The sequence below is a fragment of the Chelonoidis abingdonii genome, chromosome 24 (genome assembly GCF_003597395.2).
Source record: "Chelonoidis abingdonii isolate Lonesome George chromosome 24, CheloAbing_2.0, whole genome shotgun sequence".
Classification (NCBI taxonomy): Eukaryota; Metazoa; Chordata; order Testudines; family Testudinidae; genus Chelonoidis; species Chelonoidis abingdonii.
Window position 1 is genome coordinate 23,160,288 of NC_133792.1, and position 19,333 is coordinate 23,179,620.

The 19,333-nt window shown below is 38.2% G+C and overlaps 1 protein-coding gene across 11 annotated transcripts in view; it reads right to left on the reverse strand.

Annotated features, from left to right (window-relative positions):
* DENND1A (DENN domain containing 1A) overlaps positions 1-19,333 on the reverse strand; it is a 365,450-nt gene that overhangs the window by 188,325 nt on the left and 157,792 nt on the right. For all 11 annotated transcript variants that reach the window (XM_032767499.2, XM_032767498.2, XM_032767497.2 and 8 more), the window contains 3 exons: positions 10,600-10,669; positions 9,304-9,384; positions 5,126-5,179 (listed from right to left, as the gene is read on the reverse strand). In XM_032767499.2, the coding sequence (XP_032623390.1) occupies positions 5,126-5,179; positions 9,304-9,384; positions 10,600-10,669 (205 nt within the window). The remainder of the gene's footprint in view (positions 1-5,125; positions 5,180-9,303; positions 9,385-10,599; positions 10,670-19,333) is intronic.

Genomic DNA, 19,333 nt, shown 5'->3' on the forward strand with positions numbered 1-19,333 from the left:
ATGTGGAGCGTTTTATATGGTTTTATTTTTCCTCTATAAAGATCTGCAAATTTCTGAAAATGGAGAGGACACCTATAGAACATGAAGGATCCACAGAACGGTACTGAGGCTGGGCAATGCATGTGCAGTGATTCGCACATTTACTTATAAAAAAGAAGTCATCTTTAAAAAGAAAATTGTGATATGTTCAAATTAGGTGGCTACACTTCTCAAGTAGCTAAGCTGAAAATGGTAGGAAACAGGGACTCCCAATTTACTCAGTACAGTTGTTATATATTTGATTACTCACCATTTAAAAAACTCTCCTTGGACATTAAAGCTGAGATTTCTCAAAGGATTTAAGTGAATCAGGTACCCAGGTTCCATTAAAAATCAATGAGATTTGGAAGCCTGATAACTCCCTCATGATACTTTCACAGTCTCACCCTAAATTCATTCAACAACTACTCTTTTTTTTATTGTTAATAGGTATGTGCACTTTTTGTTGATTTTATTCAGGCCAAAAGATTTCACTCCTGCTTCCTCTTCCTTCAGCATCATCCCAAAGAGAACTTCTCAATGGGATTATAATAGAGTGTACCCCTTTCTGTTCAATGGAACAACAACTGGGGTCACAAATGTAATAGTAACCACAAAAACAAGAGGGAGGCCAGTGGCACCTTAAAGGCTTATTTGGGCATAAGCTTTCCTGGGTAAAAACCCTCACTTTTAATAGCAAGTACGCCATAACTTCTATGTATGCCAGACTGCCATTAAAAATGTATATGCATCACTGAAAAACAAATTATCTCAAACTGTCATAGCTAGTCACTCATCTCTAGGTCTAAACTTTGTTTAATAGTCTTTTGTAAATTTCCCTTTTGGCCAGTTTTATTTAAAGGCACATTTTCTTCCAAATTTTACACATTTAAAGTTGTTCTTCAAAGATCTATCAGCTGCTTATCATATTATGTAATCCATAATATATTTTATAATGCCAGGACGTAGCTTTTGGAGGGCAGGACAGAAGAAAGTGGTGAGTATTCTGTTACAAATGGTCTAAATACAGGAATGTAGAATTACCAGTTTGAAAAAAAGTCATGGAACTCAAGAACTTAAATTAGATACATACATTTTAATAAGTGAGATATCATGCAGTTTGAGGTTGTGATGTAAAACGAAAAGAATATATATCTCAGCACTATCAGACAGAAACTTCCATCATTTCTGAAACAGCTAAATTACCTGACAAATCTGAAATACAATGGATACTGTGTGTCTAGCACTACTTGGTAATGTATTTCCTGCAATGAACCCAATTTGTTTATTTCTGAAAGTCACAATGCATTTATAAATCTTTCATATAACCTAAGAAATCTTTTGAAATAGTGAAATCTCAGTTGTTATATGTAACTGTCCATAGTAAATGCTTTTGTGGATCATTAACCATTCTGGTCTGACACAAAGCCAGATAATTACGACATGTTTGTTAATGTTCCAAATGGAGTTCTATGTGATTCTCCATTAATCATTACACACAACTTGAAAATCTAGCACTACTAAACATTTGTTAATAGGAGGCTTAAAAATGTAATTACTGCCATGATATGTGGCATTATTAAAAATGCAGGTCAATTGTTTAAAATCTATAAAGATTTATGTTCATTTAATGCCTTTATATTATTGTCTATATAAACCACAATCCTACCTGAAAGTTACCTTGACAGACAGATAAAACCCTAGTGAGCAATTACACAATGATATTCATTAGCAAAGAAAAGCACTGATTCTGTTTAAGTAGAAACCTGAGAAGTAGCTGAGAATCGACTTTAACAAACCTTAGACCAAAGGATTTCATTTTCAACATTTGTTTTTATTCTTTTCTTACACTGAGACGTAGATTGATCAATCTGCATAAAAATTTATTGGACTAAGTTTATCGCATCACTTATTGTTTCAATTTTATTCCCATGTGTGTCCTCTGCATTCCGTACCAGAACCCTGAAGATCTCTCCATTAAAACCTCCCATCGCCCACACTGATACCCACATTGCTAATACCATATTATTCCCTTTGAGGCCTATGAACACCACTCAGTGATCCAAAGGGAATGTTTTTTAGCATCACAAGGCAATCCCCTCTCCTGCAGACTGAATATTAAGCTTTCAAAGTGTTACCAAGTCCTTCTGGTCCAAGGCCTTTTCTTTTATAACAGCCTTGATTCATATGCATTCATCATGTCTCCTGTACAGACGTTTTGGGAAGTTGGCTCATGCCTTAGAACTCAAGCCAACACCACTTGCAGATGTAACAAGCTGAGGGTAAATAAAACTAGACATTCTGAAATCAGTACTGTGTGGTATATCCTGTATCCTATTTTAATCTCTGCTGGCAATTCATTATTTGATCACTCCCAACTCAATCTCTTTGTGACTCAACATACCCATTTGTAAAATGGGAATAACACTTCCCAACCTCCTTGGGTGGCCTCATTGTAAAATCTTTGAGCTCATCAGATGAAAAAAGACAAATTATCATTAAAACATCATCACCACCACCACTTGGGAAAAGATATCATACACATTCAAACCAGACGGTTTAGCTTCAGGACATGAGTCCTGTATTACTTCTAATGTATTAAAGTTCTGTGAAAACCAATGCCACTAAAAAAAAAAAAAAAAAAAGCATGTGTATTAAATTTAATGGCAATGTAAAGACCTACAGAAAAGCCAGTAACTATGTGTATTTCCAATGGGAAAAACAAAGGTCAAACACATCTGCTGCACAAACTCACCAAGCAACACCCTAATAAATAATTAAAAGATCTGGCTGGATTCTTTATTTTTATAACACAAATTGATTATTTAATTATTTATTTTTGGCGTAGCATTTGACCTCAGAAGGTTTTGGCTTTTATCTAGCAGCAAGACTTTGAGATGTCAGGCAGGCAGATTTGGAAAAGGCCCACAATGAGGCGGTCTAAAGGGTAGTCAAGGCCAGCAAATGTTAGCTAGATCCTCTCTGTGTTTGAAACTTGCAGAGCTCTCCTCTGATGACACATCTGAGGTATGGTGAAACTTGTAGAGGCACTGTACTCATTGGGCTGAAGTGTATTTTCTCTGAAGAAACCACTCCAAAAAACCCCAAAACAGTGTAAAGTTCTGCTCAACCTTCATTAGAAATCTAAGTGGTACGCAGCTGATCTTTACTGTCCCTTATGTGATCATTGAAGACAGTCTCATGGTCTGCTTAACAGGTCCCTACCATGCTCCTCCATCCCAATTTGTCTATAAGGCCATCATCTTTAATAATCTGCATCTGGATACTAGACCAAACTCTTGATCTCTTGCTTGCCACTGTGTAGGTATGGGAGAGAGGAAGCATACAGTCTTCACAAAAGAGAATGCTAGCCTTAAAGCCTCCTGCCAATGTAGCCACTAAGCTGCAGAGAAGTCCAGAAAACTGGGATTCATTGCTGCAGCCCTTAGCCAGAATTCAGACACCAAATTGTGAAGACACTAAGAACATACGGGTGGGGCAGGATAAAAAATGTGGGAGAAAATACCTATCTTGAAAAGTCCAAGGAGGTTTTATACAAAACAACTGCACTTCACCTCTTCTGAAGCCCTAGCAATTTTGGAATTTTAAATATTATGATTTTCATCTAGAGATATTTAAATTCATCATTAACCTCGACTCAAAACAGTAAATAGCATTATAAAAAACTTCAGAAAACATTAAGAACAGCTTCAATACAGTGAAAAGAACAGGAGTACTTGTGGTACCTTAGAGACTAACAAATAAGGTGCCACAAGTACTCCTGTTCTTTTTGCAGGTACAGACTAACACGGCTGCTACTCTGAAACCTTCAATACAGTGTATTTTTCAATCTTTCTGATAAGGTTAATTTTAAAACAAACTCCATCCCACAGAAATGCACTGTCAGTCAATTACTGAAGTTATACTTATTTTCTGCTTACTGAGTCTGAAGCATCACTGATGGCAGCAGCACAACTATGGAAATCAGGTATATTAACTGTAGTTGGAAACCAGCAGAGGGAGCACAAAACTTTAATCTGAGGGGCAAGTGAGTTGGAAGTGACAAAAGCCAGGGCTATTTTATTATTGGCTCATGGGTGAAATTGTAAATTTTCTTTAAAAATAAACATCTTTAGAAATTTTTAACAACATCCTTTCTATTTTGCCTGTTTAGGTAAAAGTGAAACAGATAAAACTTCTCATCTGCTTCACTCATGCATGAATATGCACAGCTACACACACAGCTATACCTCCTCTACCCAGAATGGTCTGCCATGGCGTTACTTTGAAAAATACTTCACAGATCTGTACTCGATAACAATTATGTTTTAATTAGATTATTATAGTATCTGACATTGGCAAATGCAACTAAGATGGCTGAGCCTCCTTAATTGATAGTCATAAGCAAAAATATTGGTTTTAGTCAGTCAGTTTTGGGTGGGCTGAAACTAAGTGTTTCTCTTAAATTAAAACTTTTTATCAAAGATATTTTCATTCATTTAAACTAAATTTGCCTTGCAAACCAATCAGAAAGCAGCAAGCTTTATCAATAGTGGTACAGCTAGAAACAGCCACTAAGACACCTATTGCAGAATAAGCCATTTTCCTGATGAGCCATTTTATTTTTAAATATCTTTATTTTTTAGGGAACACTCACTATTTATGTCTGCATCTCTGAAAAGAAACATCTTGATTTGGCATTTACATCAAGAAACCATCATTCTGTCACAACTTCCCACTCACTTGATATTTTTTCTTAATTAAATAGACAATTTAATCTGATCATCTGACACTGTAAATCATTTGCTCTAGAGAGAATACTGGAGAGAAGTTTTATGGGGTTAATTTACAGTAATTATGGAAAAAGCTAATTTATTGTGTCACTAGTTAATCCTGCCGAAGCAATTTAGCAGCAGACATCCTGTAACACAATTTGGTACAGTAATATTTAATGTTTGAGACAATAAACAGTGGAAGAGTTTCAATATCTAGTACGAGTTCACAAAATATCATGTAACGGGAACTACTAGGGTAGTTTTTTGTCTTGCTGTTCTTGAAATTAAAAGGAAAACAAGCCATAAAATGTATAATCCTCTATGCTACTCACATTTTCAGGGATACTGGGAAGCTCTGTGATGTCAGGCACACTAAAGTAAGAATGCTGGAAAGGAAAAAAAACAAACAATTATTTTTGCATAGGTAAAAGAAATACAAAATATTGCTTGGAATCAGGAATGTGTCTAGCCCATAACTGCAAAAGGAAACTGATATATAACAACTTTTTCTATCAATTACCAATGAGATCATTTTGGCATTGATTTCAAAATTTAGATTTTTTTCTCAAGGTTAAAAAAATACGATAACGAATGTTGAGTCACAAAGTATCCAGTATCTTTAAAAGGATAAATTGCATGTAATTCGTGTACTTCAGATGTATTAATACACATAGCCTCACACTGTTTATGACCCTATGTCAGAAGAGCTCCAAAGCTTTCTGTAATTCAGACCATCTTTCCTCAGCCCGCGGCAAGATCCATGTCTGAGTACAGAACAGCCAGCTCCTTTTCGGCCTAAGGTAGTACAATATTAACCTGTTTCACTGCTTAGGCAATAAAAGAGATGGAGCTGTATCTAAAAAGGCTCCTACTTTCAGAGAATGAAACTGACTGGTAATTTATCCTTTGTCTTAAACTAGAGAACTCTCATAATTACCCTCCCCGATCGCTGTAGGAAATACAGAGAGTTCTGATGCAGTTAACAATGGTTGCTCTTGATCTCCTTGACATATCTCCTTTTATATATGATAGGATTCTCCAGTGGTACCTTAAGAGTGTTCCTGATGACTGCTAGAGAATGACTGAAGCTCTGCAAAATTATATCACCTGGCAGAATAAATGAGAGTTCCTCTAGGGAAATACATACTGTGAAATTAAAAAAGCACCACCATTTAAGAAAGCAAACAGAACTTTTGGGAATAGGATTTTCTTCTAACTTAAGATATATCATTTATTAACTATTCTGCCACTTATTGTCTTTTGAATCCCATGGCTAATAGTAACATGGAGCAGTCCTGCACAATGCACATTTGCATTGCTATATGGTTTGGAATGTTCATAGTAGATGGTGTCAAAAATCTGCACCAAAAATGCTCCAACCTGCCAAGTACCCCCTTTAGATGCCCTGCTCTACCACACCAGACAGGCAAACTACCAAGTTTGCATATGGCAAATTTCGTCCATAGCAGATGCTGTTGCTTCAAGTCCAGCTGGTCATAGTTAAGACATGCATAATGAGCAGATAAACATCCATTCATTGGTTATATCAAAATCTAGCCCAAAAATAAATACAGAGCTAGAGAGAGTTGCCGTGCTAAAAGGATTACTTATAGGAGAAGAACTCATTATAAACATATAATGCCATTCCCACATTTGTAAACATACAATAGAGAAAAGCCCTCACTTTAAAGATGCATCAAGTTTCAGTGATTGTATGTGACTGATACAATAACTGATTGTACAGACTATGAGCAATAAAATTAATCAACAGTATTATCTAACTACAGAACTTGGCCACTGCAAACAAACATCAACGGGACTTTTAATTTTTTTTTTAAACGTGTTCAATGATTAAATGATTGTGCAGCACAAAGAAACAAAGCTGAACAAATTATCTCTTTCAGGTGCAATAAATGGTTCGACTACGGTTTGGAGGATGGCAACAAACGGGAATCCATTCTCTTTAACCAAAATGTTTCCCACAGAAGTAAGAGGAGGCCGGAATAAGTAAAAAAAATTTACAGCAATTGCTAATGTTGCCATATACAGAGGGCCATGTCACCAATAAGTATGAGATTCAATGCAGAGTTTACAAGTTAAGAAGAACATTCTGAAATATTTTTTTTGAGCACACCTTCATAAAGTAGTTATGCTTCTGCTGGTGCCTAGATTGGTCTTATATTTAATCTGATAAAGGTTTCCAAATACATGCAGGTTTCTTTATGATTGGCATACCTCTAACACTATTTTTTAAATGTATCTAGTACACTGATTCATTAGAAGAAGATTTCCATGTTTATCATATTTATATGACTATTTGTTGGATATTTAATCAACTTTGTCAACTGTGGTTCTATTTGCGTAGTGTGCCTGGATTTAGAATAATTAACACACATGATAGTGGGGTTTCCAGTTCTAGGAGAAAGGCACTGGCTGGAGGAATCAGACGGATTCCCTCTGGGAGAATTTTACATTAATGTTCAAGGCCCCAGTACTGCTAAGCCATGTGCATACTTTAACTTCAACTGGACTACTCATGATGTGCAAAATTAAGTACATGTATAAGCCTTTGCAGGATCAAGGCCCACATATTTTACATTCAGGCTTTCAAATACTAAAACGCACAATTTGCTATCCTGTTTTATGGTCAGTTTAGTTAACCCTTGGTGTGTTAAAGAAAGTAATGCTGTTTGAGTAATTTAACTGGAAAGCTATTTTGTGTACACCTTTTTATTTGTAGCTATTTGAAAAACTGTCTAGTTTTTATGTTGGTTTTCTAGTTTTATGATGCTTCACACCACTGCAATTTATGAATTGCTTAATGGAGCGATTTACTTGCTTTACATTCCACGAAACTATTTTTGTTTTATTATTAGCTATTTTGATAATGCTAGACATTTCTGCAGTTCTTATTTTGGGAGGTGACAGTGAGTAGAGACACTCAGTATTTTTGTTTGTAAGTTAATATTATGTATATTTTATATTATTTTGAATTTTATAATTTGTTATAAGACTGGCACTTTATTTTGTGTTTAAGTTTTTTGGGGACTGTTGTGCTCTTGTAATGTTTCCACAGGTCACACAGTTCTATTGTACATAGTGTTTATCATACATTCCATACTTCATGAACAATTTATGGGCTGAAGTATCTTGCAGTTAAAACACCTACACTGACTACAGATAAAACAGGTATGCAATGCAGACTTTAGCTTCCCAATGTGTCACTAGTTTAATTTGAATTGAAAAGGAACAAAGAGGAAATGGAATATTGAGATTACACAATGAATAGGAAAAAACTCCACAAACTCTTACAGATCCATCAACTTGTAAACAGCTAAACTAAAACGCTTAAATGGCCCAAAACAAAAAGTAGTCTCTAAGCTGTCCTTTGATATTTTTTCCTGCTCCAATGCTCATGAAATGTTTGAGACAAGGGGAGACCAACAGCATTCCTTGGAACCACTGGTATGAAAACTGAAATATCCCAACAGATCATTCTGTCTGAGACAGCTTGTCCTCCAGGTCAGGCGGACATGCTGTCCATACAATAGCTTTCCTTGATAGGACTGGGTCATCTCCACTGCCAGCTGGTGACCTAGCTAGGCCAAACAACTGCTACCTGTCGACTGACATTACAGGGTGGAGTGATGAGAGTAAGCTGTTTGTAGCCAGCAGTTTTAAAAGGAGGGGAAAAGGGAAATGAAAGAGCCAGACAGAAAAGCAGAGCTGTAGCTGTACATCAGCAGCTCTAAATGTGAATTCTAAAAGACTAAGCAGCACACAAAGCAACATGTGTTGTTGAGTATTTTTCTCTGGCTCTTTCAGATTTAGCAATTGTTGCCCAGAACACTAAGTTGATTCGCAAACATCAACTGGAAGAAAACAAAGAGAAATCTTTCCCTTAAAGCCCCACCAACCCATCCAAACGTAAGTTCTTCCACTAGTTTTTCACTAAGACTGTCACAGAATATAACAACCTCAATGCAAGTGTGGGGAGGAATAACTACTGTGTGTGGGGGGGGGGGAGGGGGACGACACACACACCCCGAAATCACATGCACCAAAGTGTTAGTGCTCAGAGTGTTGCTCTGCCAGGTAGGGGACTCTAAAGAGTTTTCTTCCCAGTCTAGTTCCTAATGCAGACCAACAGGGGCTGGAAGTGCTGCAGAGGGAGGATCATGAACCCCAATGAGAGGAGTGTTGTGTTGCTCAGCAGTGATCCCTCTAGCTGATTAGGAGCAATGCTCACAAGTGTCCATACAGAATCCCACCCTGTCCTCTGCAGATCAAAGGATGGGGACTTTTTTCAAGGTTAACAGTAGGGAAATGGAGAGGCTCTTCAGGGCTTTAACAGGAAAGCGGGCGTGCACAGCTCCCTGTCCCTGAGGGAAAACAATATCATCTGCTACAAGATTCAAAAAGAAGAAAGAGCTGTTTTGATGTTTTTCTCTTACAATGTTACATAATGAAAATATGTCTCCTTAGTTTGCTGCTATTTTCCCTCACTTACCACACTGAGATTAACAGGTGTTCCTGGGTCAGGGATGGGAAGTTTATGAAGTGTTTCTAGGAGTTCATTCCTCTGACTGTCCTGAAATAAAAAGGTACCTGCTTAATAAAGGAAACACTAAGCAATGAATTGTCATCTCATGCCAGGCACTGAGAAGTAAGAATATGGGTGCTCTGAGGCTAGGTCATTTGCAAACATAAGGAACAGATGCCAAAAGGATTTATACTGCAGACTCAAAGGAAATGACACCATTTTCTATGCAAATATCCTGGCAATATAAAATGCTGCTTTTAAAAACAAAATACATCTTCCCACATGTAGGTTTCTATGTTTTTAAATCTTTCAAGAAATCTATTCGGGCACCATCCTATGCATGACTATGATCTCATCTCAGGGAGGGCCAGCTTCCATAGCAACTATTTCATAACAGAAACTATTTGCTTTCAGATGAAGACATTCATTATAAAAAGGCAAGCGCTCCTTTGTCTTCTAATTTGTACAAGTGTGATAAAATGCAAAATACGACTATTATTGGAGAAATGGTAAGGGAATCAAGGCAGTAACATACAACAACCAGTCAGATTATAACTGTACTGCAATAGCCTATCATATCTGAAACATACGTGATACATACAACGTCTCAAGTTTTCTACAGTATGCATAATCTCCATGCACCACCAACTTTCATTTATAGTCCTAGAACTGACCCTTAATATTTTCAGTTCATATTTTGAATGAAATATCAAAAAGCATGCTTGAATTTCACACCACCACCTCAATTTTAAGTGTAAAAATCTATGTCTTCAGCACTGGTAAGATAGATAGGATGAGCAACAGGAAAAAGGCCTTTTGCCTCAGCAGACCTGGTTTCAAATCTGTATCGGGTCACCACGTAAGTGGGTATAGAGAAGACATTGGTCCAATACTCAAAGAAGCACAGCTAGTTTGTCTTCCAGGAGGCCCAGTACCAGAACTACAGGGATGCTATGGCCATGATTAAGGTACATTAACAGAATGCTGGAGGAACTTTCATGGTACTTGCCTAACTAAACTATACCTGGCTCTCGCCAATGACTCTTTCTTGGATACCAAACTTAACCTAAAATGTGTTTGCATTTCTCAAAGCCCCTTTCATGAGAGTAGCTAAATAGATCATAAACCCCATTCTATAGGACTGTATGGTACAGATTGACAATTCAACTGGGTATTCTCTTATGAGAGTATTACCTATATGGTTAGTTTTCACCCTATCTAGTACGTGTAATGTTTGGAAAATGAGAGAGTTCAGAAAAGTACCTGTCCTTTTGCTGTATAATCTGCCAAGATGTTGAGCAGCTTATAAAAGACTTCAAACCATGGGAGATAACTAAAAAACAAAGGAAAAAGCACAACTGTAAGTTATTTGAAACTATCATTATGTAATTCTAGATTGGCAAGTTTTGCTATACACAGTTGATGCATCCTTAACAAAAGCCACCCCATCTGAGCTGACACACTGATAAATGGCTGGCAGGAAGGTGTGCTAGTTCTCTCTCCTGTAGTGGGTGTGGCCAGGAGGGCAGGCCATGGCACTGCAGCATGTATTGGCCACTGATCCTCTTCCTTTGATTGCACAGCTTCCAATAATCACTCCTGGAGCTTCTGGCCACAGCATGGCACCACCATAAAAGGTAGCAATGGGTGAAAGTAGGTCTAAGAATCCAAGAAGTCACGGTTGGAAATTCATAAGAACAAAGGCCACCATTTCCAAACTCATTTCACTGTACATGCAACAAAGGGATGCTCATACAGAAGTCATAACTGTTTATGCAGCCATTGATAACATTCTGGAATTGTTTACAAATGCACATATTGTTGGACACAAAGTTTTCCCATAGTGCACACTTAATTAGTGACCTTCAGTGCAGCTGTTGGGGCCCTAAAAAGGGTAGAAAAGGGTGGCTGTTCTGTAATTGGATCCTGACCTTGTTTTTTTTATTATCATAAAATTATTTGCATATTCTTTAAAAAAATATTTCTTTTTAAAATGAATCACCAGAATGATGGGTTTACTCTCTTACCCAGCATCTATAAAATTCCATTTATTCAAGCTGTAGTTAGACCAAGTATACTTCTTACCCTGAATGCAAATTTGTCTCATTTATACCATATCAGTTCTTTACAATAATCAGTAACAAAGAGTCAACTTTGAAAGGCGTGAACATGCTGAAAATTATGTATCTGCTTTTTCACACTGTATGTCTATTTAGTACTGCTGTGCCTTCTAGGGACGTTTCCACTGCACATAAACAAGGACGGACAGCTAAGATACTAGTCTGTGCTGTAGGAAACTTTACTCAGATTTTACACCATACTTGCATGGCAAGGGTCTTTGAGTGTATTTATTTTTTAAATCTCTGCAAGGAATTTCCCCTAAGCTATAGTGAACAGGCAAGCTAGGAGTACGAAGCATAAAGTGATTTCTCTGTTAATCACAGATGCCTTGTGAAGCAAAGTATATTTTTGATATAGTTGGACAAGATTTAAAGCCTTTACACAATATGACTACATCCTGCCAACTGTAAAGAAATCAGGGCCCCTATGGTTACTAACTGTACAGCTTGTAGTAATAAATGAAGTGAGAAGCAATATACGTGACAGATAAAGTGAACAGCACTCCATCATTAACATTTGTTTGAAGCCAGCAAATGCTACTGTAAAATTTAAGTAGCTTATCAAAATATACTGATAAGCAACTTAGCTTTTCACGTTATATGACAGCACCATCGCTTATGTTAATATGTTTCAAGTGAGTCTGGGAACCACATATTGACTATTGCACAGAGAGAGAATTACCACTTTAAATAACGTTTAGTTTGGCATCACAATGTAAACATTCAAGAGGGATTAGACAGATAAATTTCTCTCTTCCCATTTAGTTAAATAAACCTCAGCAGAGTTAAAAGCCATTATAATAGTAACAAGAAATCCTTTCAGAGTAAGACTCCTGCTCAGAGATTAACAAGAACTTGGTAAACAAACCCATACAAGCATCACAAAATATTTTTTGAAAGAAGGGTTTAAGATTTTTTTTGTCTTGTTTTTTTAAAGCTAACAATAGGAAAAAGAAAACCTACTTCAAGGAAGACATACTGAATTAGACTTAATCAGGCAGAGATCCTTAGCTGAAAATGTCATTTACAAAATCAAAATTATAATATTTTAGAAGTTTTATTTTTGTTTTAAACTAGATTTCTGTCAATAGCATATAAGTAGTAAATGGGAGAGATTTCAATTTCTAATTTTGACTGGGTTGCAACTTCACACAATGCTTGATAAATAGAACCTAACCAATCTCCTCAGTATGAGACATTTAATGGTTTAATAATTGTTTGCTACAAGGTAGTCCTTTTGAATACCAGCAGATTTCTAGTTTGGCTCCTTTTGGTACAGAGTTTGAGGCTCGCTATGACAGCATAGTTTCCATGCACCTTTTTGCACTGACTGATGCTTATCTAGTGATGGCGGTGTTGAGGTTTTGAAACCAAAGTCGGGTTGTATGCCTCTTCAAAGAGCCACTGTTTTCCCCTGTTGGGAGGCCAGAGTTCACAGCTGAACCTTATCTTGCTACAGAGCCAACAGAGTTTCCTGTATTGCTTCATTAAGCCAAACATGCAAACTCTATAGGTTTTATTCAGTTGCCTGCAAGGACATTGGATCCAAATTCCATTTTAACTCAGTCAGCAGCTAGTAAATAGTTTCTGTATATAAAAAAGTGCAGATAAATATTTATATTCACACATTGCTAAAATGTCTGAACTGACGGTCATTCTGCACACAGTTCCGGGTGAGGAGAGGCATGCTACCATTTCTATTACACTTGCTCACTCCCTATTTTTCCTTACTGCTCATTCATCTCTCTTCTTGGACATGGTTATTATCCTGGCCTGTCACTTTCTACTCCTATTTTGTCCTCTCCTCTCAAGTAATATTCACACCTCAGTGTAACTGATCTAGTTCAATATTTTATGGTTTTAAACAACGTTACAGTTTGAAAATTAGCATCTCCAATTTGGGTGATGATGAAACGCATTCATGTTTCATACTACAAAGCTGGCAACATTACAAGAACGTCAGGCACCCATGACTACTAGGGAGATATATAAGAATCTTGCAGGGAGGGGATGGGGAGTGAGTGGGAGAATGATACAAAAATATCCAGAAATCAGAAATGGTGCTGTTTCAAACAGGAGATTTGTTTAGTAAACAGAATTACAGCAAACACAGAATGAGTTTACCAAACCAGCACCTCTATAAAAGGTCTAGATGTTGAGACGATAGTTTTCTATAAGGTACAGTATTAAGCATACAAGAGAATGCCTTTGGGGACCTGTGCTCCGTTTGCTAAGCTGTCACCACCTGACTCCTTGCTTTCTAACCACGCTTTATGTAGCCAGTGGAGAATCCCCATGAGACTCTGCATTGCCCCTTTCATCTGGGGAGAAATGCAGCAGGCTTCTAGCCTACAGCAGTTGTCTTGAGACACAGTCTTGCTTCAGTGTACCAGGCAGACCTGCAGGGAAGGAAAGGAAATTTCTACAGGCTTTTTCCACTTCCTGTATTTTGTTTTTAAAAAGGCAAAATTTGCCTGACTGGTGTTCAGATAACTGGGATGGGCAGGGGTGGAAGTGCTATTCCTTAAAGGGGTAAGGGTTTGGGTAGGAATCAGAGATGATTCTACCTGACAGTAATAAAGTTAAGTAGTAAGAGCAATGGTATAAGAAAAGAAACAACATATGCACACAGCCGAGAGCATCTTCCTTAAACACAACCATACTATGGATCTGCAGATATATTATATATGAGTAGGGCAAGGAGAGAAGATCTCAAAGTGTGACAGCAGCACATTTCTCTCACATGCTTGACTGCCTATTAGTCTCGTATATTAACTGCAGTTAAAATCATTACATAATTCAACATTAGCTTTAGCAGTAAACTTCTCAACAACTGTCTCCCACTAATACAAAAATGTACATTTCCAGCTTCTCAGTTTGGGAAACAAGGTTATTTTTCTCAATAACTGTATAATAACTGTGATTTGGAGAAGATTAGATTTCTTCTTTAATCTCAAATTATTTGTGTGACTGAGGGAGATTTCTCACCAAGAAAGGACTGATCGTCTTCTCTGTTATCACTGGTACAATGTAAGAGGGAGTATTGGTAACATAGTGCCCTTGGAGTAATGGCACCTCCACAGAAAATCTAATGTAATTCCCTTATATTTTCTGTGTTACCCTCAGAGGATGAGTGTGTCTTTCAGCAATTTATTGGAAATGCTACCTACAAAGTCCCTTTTACAGATCTGAGAATTCTCTGCCATTCATAACATTTAACTACATATTTAAATTGCTGTGGTTGCTTAGTGCAGTGTGTTGGTAATGTTTAATTTTATCAACACAGTAATTGCCAATCTTTTACTACATAATATTTGAAAAAATGGCAAATGTAGTGTATCTTAGGTTCTCCTAGATCTCCCTCTCAGGTGCTTGGCTGGCTGGTTCTTACTGTCACGCTCAGGGTTTAACTATGATCACTGTAGATGGTGTCAGGAAGGAATTTTTCTCCAGATCAGATTGGAAGTGATCTTTGGGGGTTTTCACCTCACTCTGCAGCATGTAAGTGCGAGTCACTTGCCAGCTTTATCTGGGTATATCACACTTAATCATTTCCTCTGTGGGGACCTGGGGCACTGGTGCATCTCAGTCCCTCCTATTCTCTGCCTGTGGTACATAATACAGTAGTCTAATCTCCCATGGGCTGTAAAGCTTTTATCTAATTTTGGTCGTTGGGCTTAGGATGCAGGTGCTGGGTGGTGTTGGTGGCCTGTGATACACAAAAGGTCATACTAGATCAGGGGTCGACAACCTTTCAGAAGTGCTGTGCCGAGTCTTCATTTATTTACTCTAATTTAAGGGTTTGCGTGCCAGTAATACATTGTAATGCTTTTAGAAGGTCTCTTTCTATAAGTCTTTAATATATAACTAAACTATTGTTGTATGTAAAGTAAGTAAAGTTTTTAAAATATTTAAGTAGAATATTTAAGAGCTCCCCAGACTGGTGGCCAAGATCTGGGCAGTGTGCCATAGGTTGCCTACCCCTGTACTAGATGATCTAGTGGTCCCTTCTGGCCTTAAATTCTATAAACTGAGCACTTCACAGCTTTAATATGTTTATCCTCATGGTAATCCTGTGAGGTAGGGAAGTGCTATTATCCTACATTACAGATGGCAAATTGGGGCGCAGAGAGGTGAAGAGACATGCACAAGGTCATGAAGGAAGTCTAGCTGAGCACACAACTGAACCCAAGCCTCCAGATTCCCATGTTAGTGCCCTAATTACTGGATCATCCTCCTTCTTCCTGAACAGTTTAAAGGAAGACATAGCAGCACCTTTGGGATTTTCCTTCAATTGACAGATGTACTTATTTAGAGAGATTTTCACATATAGGCCCATTTCTAAAGTTTTTACATCACTCTCCATAAAACACATTAGTCATTACCCAAATTTGCAAACCTTTCAGACGCACTGTAAAGCTCAACTGTTTTCATTTTGGGAGAACGAGGAGGGGAGTAGAACTAAGGATATGGGCTGACAGTTGTTTACATACAAATTTAGTATTATTGTGAGCAGCAAATCTAGTGAGTGTCAGAAGCAGTCCATTCCAATTGTAATTTTTATATTGTGTATTTTAAAACACCCAGAGGATGGGTGCCTTGGAAAAAAAATCAGAAGAAATTAAATGGTATGCATGTCTATACACACACAAAAACAAAGTGATGTGTTCTCTATGGATGCACACAGAGAGATGTTATGGATTGTAAAGCCAGGTCAGAGAAACAATCTGATTATACACCTTTGAATGCCTCTCCTGTACTCTGCCCAGTAAGCCATCTCCATCAGCACAACCTCTGCCTGTTTCCATTAGGGATTTTTCTCTCAGTACTGCCACCCTAACATTTAATATTCCATAACATTTTTACTTCTTCCTCCCAAATGGGGAATTTTGCTACTCCTTCTGTCCCCAAAAACACACTGGTGTGAGGTTCACGTGTGAGGTTCAACAGTGAGAATTTTAAGGTCCAACATCTCATGACCCTTCAAGGCTAAAAAAGGAAACTTCATCTCAATTGGGATAGAAGATGTCCAGCTTTCCAACGGGGCATATGAAACCATCTAGTTCTGGAAGCTCCCTGTATGATTTTTATGCACAAAAAAGCTATTTGTGTTATATTCTGGATGCAGCAGAAAAGGAGACAGACAGTCACAGAGGGAGCTGACAGAAACACAGCTGTCTGCTGTGATTGCTTTTTAGTTCTAGCTGCAAAAACTGAAACTAACATGAAAGTGAGCCTTTGCACTGGGGAGGGGACAGTGCCCAAACATTTAAAGGGACAGGACATTACAGTCCTCTGCCCTACTTTAAAAATCTTTCCAAACACACATACATTATCATGTACATGGCTAACAATAACCCTATATAACCTATAAATTGCAGGTGGACAACCACAGACTCTTGAATTGAAATAGATTATTCTGCCCTGGAATAGCAATTCACTAACAATTCATAGGTTCAAGAGCACACCTGGTTTTCTCTCTCTCTTGGGATAATGTGGTAATGATGGAGAGGCAGCATTCCAAACAGGAACTGTAAGTGGGAAGGAACCAGTTGGCTCTGGTATGGAATCAACTGGATCTGGCAGCAAAGTTTCTCCCAACAAGCCACTGAAATTAACTGTTGTAATGGAAGGAGGTTCAACTGGAGGAACAAAAAGTCCTCCTGGTCATCCCCATACTCCAGTGCTTGTCAAGGCTGCAAATGGTGCATCTGTTGTTTCCATAAAATACTGTTGGAGAGTTTAATCCTGAACTAAACAGGTCCCGTGCATTTCACTCCACAACCATAGTTGCAAGTCCACACTGAGAGCTTGTCTACACTTAACACACTGCAATGGTGCAACTCTACTGCTGCCACTGTACTGCTTCAGTGAAAACACTACCTAAACTGATGGGAAGGCTTCTCCTCTCAGCATAGATAATCCATCTCTCCAAGAGGTGGTAGCTAGTTGACCTAGCACTGTCTATAGCTGGGGTTAGGTCAGTTTATCTACATCGTTCAAGAGTGTGAATTTTTCACACCCCAGACCAATATAGTTATACCGACCAAATTCCCCAGTACAGAACAGGCCTAAGTCTCCTGCTTGAAAAGAATGATGACAAGTATCACATTGATCAAGCTGCATAGCTTTGGATTTGGTGACACATGAGGCAATATCAGGACCTAACAGGTCCCAACAAGTAAGCAAAGATCTCTTCAAGAAAAGAGTTGCAGGTGACTTCTGGGTAGTAGTGCGTGGTATGTTCCCATAGGTAAGCAAGATATTGTCCAATTTCTGCTGATGACTCCAAATAGACTTATTAGCTCTTAAGGTATGTTTTAAGTGTTTGTACAAAGCATTTCACTAATCTGGTTATAGCAGGATGGTATGAAGCAGAGCAGATGTGCTGAATTCCATTTGAAGTTAAGAACCTCTGACATTTTTCACAATAAAATTGAGGTCCATTGTCACTCACTAACTGTAACAGTAAACCAAATTGGCTAAATAAGGTACAATGATGTCCAATTGTCTTGGCAGCTATAGTAGAAGTTATTCTGAAAACTTCTGGCCATTTCAAATGGGTGTTGACTATGACCAAAACCATATAACCTTCTAAAGGTCCAGCAAAGTCCATGTGAATACATGTTCAAGGAGTTGCAGGCTACAACCAACAGGCAGGGATTGTGCTTAACCAGGATCATGCTGAATGTGCTGACACGTAGTACAGAACTTCACCTTCCTCTCAAAATCTCTGTCGATCCCTGGCCACAAGACCTAACTCTGGTCTATGGCTTCATCCCTACAATACCGAAATGACCTGCGTGAAGGGCTTCCAAAACCTGAATTTGCCGGGATTTCGTAATGATCATTCACATTCCCCATAAGATGCAACCATGATTCAGATAATTCATGTTGACGTGACATGAATTGTGTAAACTGGGGATTCTTATGATCCAACACTGTAACTTATAGCACCATTCCCTTCACAAGAGAAAGCACATCATCCACAGCCATTTCTTTGTTGATGTCTGTGCGAGTGATGGGTAACCTATCAATCAAAACGAGATAGAACACGTCATCTGCTGTTCCTTTGGGCTGACACAAGCTTGAGCATGGGAGGCATAACTGTCCATCAGTATTGTTGCACTGAGTCCCTTTGCAAAATTGAAGTAGCAATGCCCATCATTGAGTACGAGGAGCAACTAATGATGGAATTCCATGTTTTGGCCCAAAAACTGAGATGTAAGCAAGGTAGAATGTCCAAAAATAAAGATAGGTATGAAACTTCCAAATTCTGAAAATAACGCTGAGAGCTTTGCGCTCGTTGCCTCCTAGATATCTCTCCCACAGGGAAAATTATCTCTTTTCCTTTTTTTTTTTTTTTTTAAAAAAGGAAACTGTACTATATGCAGTGGATCACACTCTGCTGGCTGTGTGCTTACACTGAAAAATGCAGAATTCTGCCTTTGGCTGCACTTGGGCTCCCTCTCCTAGCTAAAGATCCTCAGTTCAGGCTAAGTGTTTGCCTGCCCGCCTGCTTGCATGTGATCAACGAAGATGCCGGCTTGCTTCCACTTCATTGCTCTGTTTGAACCATTTGGCAGTAATCGCATAACTCTTATCCTTTGTTCCATCTGTCTTTGCCTACTTTTCCCTCTCTAGCTGGGTGGTTCCCACTGTCCCAGGAGCAAGTATAGAAGGCTTTCACCCTGTGCTTCTAGGTGAGCTTTGTCCCCTTTCGCATAGTACTGGCTTACTTTTTTTCTTCTTCTTGCAATGCAAGCACTGGACACAAATGGAATATAAATCCTGTGTCACCAATGTTATATTTCTGGACCCAGCACAGGAGATAAACACAGTCACAGAGGGAGCAGACAGAAACACAACTATCCTAC